The 9,752-nt window shown below is 36.4% G+C and overlaps 1 protein-coding gene across 1 annotated transcript; it reads left to right on the top strand.

The window, feature by feature from the left end:
• The first annotated feature begins 3,812 nt into the window (after nucleotides 1–3,812).
• LOC132168534 (uncharacterized protein At4g38062-like) lies at nucleotides 3,813–9,324 on the top strand. Its single transcript, XM_059579526.1, has 2 exons — nucleotides 3,813–3,912; nucleotides 4,837–9,324. Exon 2 carries the CDS (start codon nucleotides 4,873–4,875, stop codon nucleotides 9,136–9,138), a length of 4,266 nt encoding a protein of 1,421 aa, XP_059435509.1. The 5' UTR covers nucleotides 3,813–3,912; nucleotides 4,837–4,872; the 3' UTR covers nucleotides 9,139–9,324.
• Nucleotides 9,325–9,752: the final 428 nt, after the last annotated feature.

Genomic DNA, 9,752 nt, shown 5'->3' with positions numbered 1-9,752 from the left:
ATATATTAAAAAGAGAAACAAAAAAACAAAAACGAGCCTAAATGTTAGAGGTGAGAAGGGAGACATTTTTGTGGAAACATACCCCGGGGCCACACTGCTAATTGTGTCCCTAGCCACCTTTTCACTTTATGTAATTGTCCTACACTAGAATCGTGCTAGTGGAAAAACTTTCATCACCACTATCTTTTCACTGTAAAGAGAGCCCCAAAGTATTACTAGGGTTAATACTTTTTTCAAGAGATTGTTGTATAATAAAGTAACAAATTAAAAATCAGATTAACTATAATTGCAATGCTCATAAAAGAACCCAAAAAAGAGAGGAAAAAAATAAAAATAAAAAAATAAGCAGTGTCTTGTGCTAATACAAGGAAATTTCAGGTATAATTTTAAACAGAGGTCAATTTAATAAATTGAAATAAATGTTTTTGGGGGTATTTTTATTTTATTTTATTTTTTATACAGTGAAGAACAATGACTTTTCTGTTGTAGAAAGTGATTTCCACACCTGGACAACTGTTTGTTGCCAGCCATGTGAAAGTGTTCCACTAAAATTAAACAATAAATAATTTTATTTGTGAAGATCTTTGAGTATCTTTTATCTATTGTTTGATTTGAGAGAATAACCAATGCTTCAAGGATACGGCAGAAGAGAATATTGGGGCCGGAGGTGATATGACCCGTTGAACGTGGAAAAAATCCCAGGCAAGAAAAATCACTCGCTCTTTCTTTCCCTTGTTTTTTTTTTTAAAAAAAAAAAAAAAAATTGCCCTTTTAAAATACCCTTTACGTTTTCTTTTTCAGCCACTGGAATGGAATCTACTGTGCTAATCTCTCTTTAATTATGCTTTTTTTATAAACAAAACAATTGCTTTGCGGAAATAAGTAAAAGAAGCACGACTAAAATGCACACCGACCCGACACGTATGCAATCGCAAAATATAGGAAGCATGCTTGATTTGGACGTTCTTTTGACAAGGTCAATGTCCAAGCTATTGTCAGTCAATGACATTTCTAAAAAAACAAACAAACATTTATATATATATATATATATATATATATACACTTTATTTTTTAATTATCACTCAATTTAATTTTTTTTTTTTTTGGTTTCAATATCTTAAATTTTAATTGGTGTAATATATCTTACTGGCTTACCACTTAGAACCTTTTTAGGATTGTGTTTGAGAGCTTAAATAGTATTTTTAGTACTTAAAAAGTTGTATCAAACAAAAGCTAACATGTTTGGTAAAAAATTTTAAGAGTATTTTTAAAAAAAAAAAATTAAAAAAAAAAATTTTACTTCAAAACGCATTTTTGACAAAAGCTTAAAATAAAGTTTTTGAGCCTGTTTGGGATTGTGTTTGAGAAATAAAGCTTTTGGATAATACTAGGGGAAAAATGCAAAATTAGTCCTTGTAATTTACCTGATTTACAATTAACTCCCAGTGGTATCAAAATGAACTCAAAGGTCCCTAAGGTATGCCAAAAATATAATTTAGTCTCTACAATCAAATTTCATTTACTAATTTAACAAATTCCCTTAATATGACACTAACTTAAATGAGATAAGTATCACAATTATATTGGCTCTAATGTTTTACGCTATTAGAATCTGTTAAATCAGTGAACGCAATTTGACTATAGGGACTAAATTATTTTTTTGGCATACCTCAAGGACCTTTGAGTTCATTTTGATATCACAATAAGTTAATTGCAAATCAGGTAAACTACAATGACTGAATTTACATTTTTCCCTAATACTAGACATCCTAACACTTCTTCCCAAATTCATTTTTCCAAATGATTTGCTCTATTCAATAAATAAATATATTTATATTGTTTTTTTTTTTTTTTCTTAAATGAATGTGAGGCCCAGATCATTTGGAAAAAAGTGTTGGGATGTCTAAGCATAATTTGTAAGCTTTTTTCAAATGTGGGTTTTGGCAATTTTTAGGCTTTCTAGACCTTTAAAAACACTTTTAATTTTTTTTATCAAATAACTACTTTTTCTTCAAACGGACTTTTTGAGTGTTGAACGCACTTTTATGTCCCTCAAACAGCCTTAAGTCAAAAAGTTTTTTAACTTAAAAAATTTATTTCTCAAGTATAATCCCAAACAAATTCTCAGTCTTCAATGTCGCTCATCGATCATATTTTTTATTAACTTTGACAGCAAGCGTGTGAGTGACCTACATGTGATATAAAATGTCTATTTCCCCTTTCTTTGCTTTGCCTTTTTTATGTTTTGCTTTTTTTTTCTTTTTCTTTTTTTTCTAGAAATAAACAAATAAAATGATCTTATTCCAATTACAATCATTTCTAATTTAATCAATGGATTGAGTGGTTTCTTAAATACACTATTCCTGTCCTCCAATCATCCTAGCTCACTAGTCACAGCTTATCACCAATGGTATCCTATGCATTGGTCCAATAAATAAACCATTGCTCTAAGTTTTATATAGCAAAAAAGTACATTTCACAAGAAAATAAAATATCATCCACCATAGCTAAATATGCAACCTCTTTCTTTTCTCATGTTCAAACACATTCGTTTGAATAATTTATTTTAACCAAATTTATTAATTGATAATTGTTTTTGGGGAAACTTTAGAAAGACCCCCTGAACTTCCAGCCGTTTTGACAAGCACTCCCTGAATTTTCAAAACTCTCACTTATACCCTCTGAACTTTGGTTTACTCTCACTTTGAACCATTTTAACGTTAAAGTCAAACAATTTGACTTTTTATACATATTTTATTCTCAACCAAAACTATATCACCACCCAACCCAAAACGACGTTGTTTTGAGCATAATATTAAAAAAAAATTTTTAAAAAAAACGAAATCGGGGTGGCCGGACCACTTCCTCGGCCATGGGGGTGGTTCGGCCACCCCAAAAAAAAAAAAAAAACAAAGGGGTGGTGCATTTGGGGTGGCGGACCCCCCAAAGGAAAGTCAGGTCTCTACCCCAAAAGCGTCAACTTTGGAGTTTTAGCCGGCGGGGTGGGCCTTAAAAAAGCGGTGGGACCACCCCATTTAAAAAGTGGGCTGGAGAACCCCGATTTTTTTTTTAAAAAAAAAATTAATGCCTAAAATGACGTCTTTTTGGGCTGGATAGGTATTGTAGTTTTAGGACACAAATCGACGTAGTTTTGAGGATGGTAAAATGGGTATAAAAAGTCAAATTGTTTAACTTTAACGTTAAAAGGGCCCAAAGTGAAAACAAACCAAAGTTTAGGGGGCCTAAATGAGAGTTTTGAAAATTCAATGGGTGCTTGTCAAAACGGTTGGAAGTTCAGGGAAACTTTCTAAAGTTTCCCCATTATTTTTAGATCACATGATTCTCACATATATTTTTAAACTTGCGAATTGCATAATTTTAGGATAAATGATAGATTAATAAATGGGATTGAAATTTTTATTTCTCTAATCAAATTTTAAAGAAAACTTTATCTTTTTTTTTTTTTTTAATCAATAATTTAAAATTAAAATTATATATATATATTCCAAGAAAAAGGCTGTTTTGGTAGCTTCTACAGTATAAAATTCATTTTACACAAGTTGCCTTTTGAGAGCCCAACCCAAGTCTAGCACATTTGGGCGAGGGTTCACCCGTAGCCCAACCCAAGCTCGAGCCCTAACGGCTAGTACTCTTTTTCAAAAGAAAAAGATAAAGTGGATGGTGGATCCAAACGTCGTAAATGACTAATGATATCGCCGTCAATCTCCGTCAAATACAATTTCAAATACAAAAAGGCCCTCTCCTAACGGCTATTTCTGAAACCACTTTGATTTCGGTCTTTCCTCTTTCTAGGACTCACTTTTCTCTCATTCTTTAACGAGAACCCGAAAATTCCAAAACCCGTCAACGGTAATTCCTCGTATGATGTCGAATGTATAATCTCACAACCAGGTACTCTTCTGGGTCTCCTTTCGTTTTTCTTAAAACTTGTTTGGTTAGAGATCAATCGTAGGAAAAAGAACAGAAATCTTGGGATTTCACTGCAGCATTTTGTTAATTTGTATTTTTTGTTGGTTTTCCTTAGGTAACTTCTTGAACTATGGGAGTCAAAGGCATTGGATCATTTACTTTACATGCATGAATAATTTCTGTAAATTCTGTAGACTTTGTAGTTTGGACACTTCCATGTTTGTTGGCTTTCTCTGTGTTAGTAGTTCTCTGTTTGGTTGACGAGAAAACCTGGCATTTATATAAATGTGATTTTAATTCTTCGCGTTCTTTTGTTCTCAAATAATTAATAACTCAACCAGGCCAGTTTGCTAAAGATTGTACTTGGCTCAGTCGAGTGTAGGCCTTAGTTCATAGTTTTCTGGTCCCTGATGAGTAGAACAGTGAAGACCCAAAATGTTTGTTTCATCCCTGTTCCAGCATTTTCCCAGCAACCAAACAGAGAAAAAAATTTCATATTCTGAAAGTTGTCCATGTGAATTTTTGAATATTATTAAATGTTTCCAAAATAAGCGGAGTAAAATTTCTTTTCCTTTTTAGTTATCAAATATTTTTTAAGAAAATTTTCTTCTTTTTTTTTGGGGGAGTTTGTTAGTACGACCAATATGCCTATCGTTAATGCAGAAACCACGATTATTTTGCCAAGTTCTTCATTTGCATATCAAAAGGCCATTTTTTTGGTAAACAACGCTGCTCATCAAGCTTTCCTTAGTTACTGAAGCTTCAGACACCAATTAAATTTTGATTATTTTGCTGGCATAGTCAGAATTCTGATGATTTAATGTTGTTTCCTTTGGTTAAACAGTGTACTTCTGTATATACTTATCAGTGCCCTAATCCACTTCAGCTTGTTTTGTTTGCAAACAGGCATATTTCTGATTTGTTGTTGGGGAAGGAAAGAAAATGGACAAGGTTTATGAAAAACTAGATGAAGCTAAAGCTGAGATTGAGAATCTCAGGGCAGAATGCAAAAGCAAAGCAGAATTATGCAAGAACTTGAAGAAAGCCCACAATGAACAGCTCATAAAAAGCCAGGAAGCAAGTCTGAAAATTGAGAAGCAATCTCAAGAACTAAATGAAAAGGCAGAAGAAATCTCTGTGGCAAAGCAAATGTGCGAGGAACTTAAATGCAGTTTGAATAAAAAAGAGTCTATCGTTAAACATTTGAGTGCTGCAAATGATAAGCTTAGAGTTGATTGTGATGAGAAGTCCCTTAAATGGGAAAAAGAAAACAGAGATTTGGTGTTGGCTTTAGATGAGGCCAATGAGAGGATCACGGATCAAGAGCAAAATATTCGTGCATATAGAGAAGAGATTGAAGGCCTCAAAGGGTGTCTATCGCTTTCACAGAAGAAGTGTTTGGAAGCAGAGAAAAGAGCTAAAGCATCTAAAGAACTGAGAGAAAGAGATGATATGTTGCTCAATTTGGAGGAGGAGAACAGGAAGCTTGAAGATCAGCTAAAGTGGAAAAAGGAACAATTTGCACATCTACAAGAAGCGCATGAAAAGCTACGAAATCAGTTCAGGGACAGTAAGAAGGAGTGGGAGAAGGAGAGATCTACATTGCTTGATGAGATTTGTTCACTACAGACCAGGTTAGATTCTCAAACCAGAATCTCAGAAGATCTGAATAAGAGGTTACAAATGTGCAACCAAGCCCTGACCCATGAAGAAAGCCGGAGAAAGTATCTGGAAGCTCAAGTTTCTGAATTCCAGACACATTTTGAGAATGCGTTTGCAGAGTGCCAGGATGCAAAATCGCTACTGGAATGCTTGACTGCACAAAGGGACAAAGAAATTTCAGCTCTAAGGCATTCACTGGGCACAAAAGAGATGGATTATAAAGAAATGGAATATCAAGCTGCGAAACTAGAGCAAGAAAATCAAGAGTTGCGGATATCCCTCAGAGAACTGCAGGAAGCTGGAATACAAGAATCAGGAGCTTCATCTTCTCAGGCAAAGCTACGAAACAGGCTCAAAAGTTTGGAGCAGATGCACCGAGATAGTACTGCGAAACTTAGGGCTAAAGAAGCTGAATTGAACTCTCAAATGGAAAAGATGGCAGGAGACCTGAATGGCTGTCGGTCAGAGTTGGAGAATAAAGATGCTGCAATAGAAGAGCTTAGAATGGAGTTGGAAGGCTATCAGTCTTTAGCTATGCAGTTGAAGTTGCAAAATGAGGAGATCTCCGTGATGTTACTGGTGTTAAAACTGGGAATTTCTGAGGCTCAGCTGCGACTTGCAAAGGAAAAGGCTGCAATGGATGTGCAAGACAAAGAGAGAGAAGAGAAGGTTTCCATATTGATGAAGCAGCTGGAGATGAAGAATGCTGCCCTTTCTGCAAATAGGGCTAAAGAAGCTGACTTGAGTTCTCAAATGGAAAAGATGGCAGGAGACCTGGATGACTGTCGGTTGGGGTTGGAGAATAAAGATGCTGCAATAGAAGAGCTTAGGATGGAGTTGGAAAGCTGTCAGTCGTTAGCTATGCAGTTGAAGTTGCAAAATGAGGAGATCTCCGTGATGTTATTGGTGTTAAAACTGGGAATTTCTGAGGCTCAATCGAAGTTTGTGAACGAAAGGGTTGAAATGGATGTGCATGACAAAGAGAGAGGAGAGAAGGTTTCCCTATTGATGAAGCAGCTGGAGATGAAGAATGCTGCTCTTTCTGCAAATATGGCTAAAGAAGCTGACTTGAGTTCTCAAATGGAAAAGATGGCAGGAGACCTGAATGACTGTCGGTTGGGGTTGGAGAATAAAGATGCTGCAATAGAAGAGCTTAGGATGGAGTTGGAAAGCTGCCAGTCGTTAGCTATGCAGTTGAAGTTGCAAAATGAGGAGATCTCCGTGATGTTATTGGTGTTAAAACTGGGAATTTCAGAGGCTCAATCGAAGTTTGTGAACGAAAGGGTCGAAATGGATGTGCATGACAAAGAGAGAGAAGAAAAGGTTTCCCTATTGATGAAGCAGCTGGAGATGAAGAATGCTGCTCTTTCTGCAAATATGGCTAAAGAAGCTGACTTGAGTTCTCAAATGGAAAAGATGGCAGGAGACCTGAATGACTGTCGGTTGGGGTTGGAGAATAAAGATGCTGCAATAGAAGAGCTAAGGATGGAGTTGGAAGGCTGTCAGTCGTTAGCTATGCAGTTGAAGTTGCAAAATGAGGAGATCTCCATGATGTTACTGGTATTAAAATTGGGAATTTCTGAGGCTCAATTGAAGCTTGTGAACGAAAGGGCCGAAATGGATGTGCATGACAAAGAGAGAGAAGAGAAGGTTTCCCTATTGATGAAGCAGCTGGAGATGAAGAATTCTGCTCTTTATGCAAAAAGAGATAAAGAAGCTGGATTGAGCTCTCAAATGGAAAAGATGGCAGGAGACCTGAAAGCCTGTCAGTCTGACTTGGAGAATAAAGATGCTGCAGTAGAAGAGCTTAGGATGGAGTTGGAAGGCCATCAGTCTTTAGCTATGCAGTTGAAATTGCAAAATGAGGAGATTTCTGTAATGTTACTGGTGTTAAAACTGGGAATTTCTGAGGCTCAATCGAAGCTTGCGAATGAAAGGGTCGAAATGGATGTGCATGACAAAGAGAGAGAAGAGAAGATTTCCCTATTGATGAAGCAGCTGGAGATGAAGAATTCTGCTCCTTCTGAGGCTCAATTGAAGCTTGCAAAAGAGAAGGCTGAACTGGATGTGCAGGCCAAAGAGAGGGAGGATAATATTTCTTTGTTGATGCAGCAGCTGGAGATGAAGAACGCTGCTCTGCTTAGAGCCCAGAAAGATACTGTAGGAGAACGTGAGAAGACTGAATCTTTATCAAGGAGGATTGAGTCCTTGGATGAACAGCGACTATTAATGCAGAAAGAAGTTGAGAGGTACAAGGAAATGCTCGAGGAATCTTCCAGGTGTCAACTTTGCTTGAAAGAACAAGTTCTGCAGATGGAAAGCAGCTCAAAGGAGAAACTTGGAGAAGTTTGCGATGCCTTAGAGAGGGCAAATGCTGAATATGCAGAGAAAATCTGTGAAAATAATGAGATTGAATTTGAATTGCAGATATGGAAATCAATAGCTGAACGCTTGAAATGTGATCTTGAAGAAAATCACGCAGTGCGGAAAGAGCTAGAAGCTTCTCTTCTCTCACAAGTAGATGTAGGGGAAACGTTCAAGCAAGAGAAGAATAGCCTTATCCAGATGTTAGAAGAGAGAAACCGAAGAATAGATGATCTCCAGCAACAGATTGTGTTCCTGGACCAGAAGCTTAGCACAAGGGAAACAGAAATGTCCTTTGAGCAAGAGAAAGTGAGCCTTTTCCAGTCTACGAGAGAGAAGGAGAAGGTTTTAGAGCAACTTGAGAAAGAGGTTGCCTGGCTGGAGCAAGAGTCATTGAGAAGAGAATTTGAAGGTGCTGTGCTTTCACAAACTGTGGCAGAGAGAACATTCGGGCATGAGAAAGAAAAACTTATCCTCCAACTAGAAGATAAAAACCAGAGACTAGATGATCAAATGCAACAAGTGAAGTCATTGGAACAAAAGTTCAATAGCTCATTAATCTCCTTTTCTTCACAGCTTGCTAAGAAGCAGGCAGAGATTAATTTGGTCCATGAAGCTTGGGAGAGGCTTACAGCAGTTGAGATACTGGCTGCACTAGAAGTTGAAGAGAAGAAGTTGATGATTGTGGAACTTGAGGATGATATCAGTAATATGCACAAGAAACTGGAATTGCAGGAAAAATCGTTCTGCCATTCAAGACAGCAGGCATTGGAAATTGAAGCTGAACTGGATGCAAAACAGTTGGAAATAAAGAATTTGACTACCCAAATGGAGACAAGGCTGAGAACTTCAGATGCCTTAGTTAACGAGCTGAAGAACGAAAAAAGAAGTTTACTGGAAGATGTCATGAAATTGTTATCAGACAGGGAAAACTTGTTGGGTTTTATTGCGGGGTTGGGTGATGGGATCAGTGAGTTCTCCACTGCAGACTCACAACTGATGAGTGGTTTAAGCCGGATGGTGCAGTCTTTTGACAACAATGGTTCAGGAATGGTTTTGAAGGAGGATGAGGAGCTCGTTGAGTCTGTAAAAGAGAACTGGAATATCCATTCTTCTCCAGCCACAAAGAAATATGAAGTCATTTCAGATGAAAGACCGCCATTTAGGGAGCGCAACAATTAACTGTGGAAAGAAGCTACGTATAATATAGCTCGTGCAACTCGGTATTGCTTCCTCTTATACATGTTTCAGGCTTTCAGCGTGGATTCCTTTTAGCTTGTCTATGACTGATTTATGCATGTATTTGTTTATATTTCTGCCACTGACAAATTACCACAAATTCAGATTTATTTGTTTGATGGGCCAAAATGTTTTCTTGTAACTTCAACTGATATTAAAAGAAGTTGATTTTACTTATGTACATTTGCATTGAATCTTTAGCTCTTCTTCCATGGATGCATGCTCTACTAATCATTTATGCAAAGAGTGATGCTATGCAGTATTGTCATACAACAGAAATAACATAGCAGTCAAAATTAGCCTCTTTTTTTTTTAGAAGTACTGATCCAAAGACTAATTTTCATTGACATATTGTCAAGTTGTGTGATAATCATGTAACATTCTACTAAATAGCATTATTCTTATGCAAATTGTTGAATAATTCTCACTTACTTCTTTGAGTAATGCTATTTAGTAGACTGTTATATAACTGTCATACAACCTGATGATGTGACAATAAAAACCAGCTATTAGATCAAATACTTAGAAAAAAAAAAATTAAAGACTAATTTTTCACT

Source organism: Corylus avellana, chromosome ca2, assembly GCF_901000735.1.
Source record: "Corylus avellana chromosome ca2, CavTom2PMs-1.0".
Classification (NCBI taxonomy): domain Eukaryota; kingdom Viridiplantae; phylum Streptophyta; class Magnoliopsida; order Fagales; family Betulaceae; genus Corylus; species Corylus avellana.
The sequence above is the reverse complement of the archived record's forward strand: the minus strand, read 5'-3'. Positions and strand labels throughout refer to the sequence as shown.

What these genes read in the sequence shown, in the direction of transcription:
- LOC132168534 (XM_059579526.1), top strand. Translation starts at nt 4,873, where the DNA reads ATGGACAAGGTTTATGAAAAACTAGATGAAGCTAAAGCTGAGATTGAG.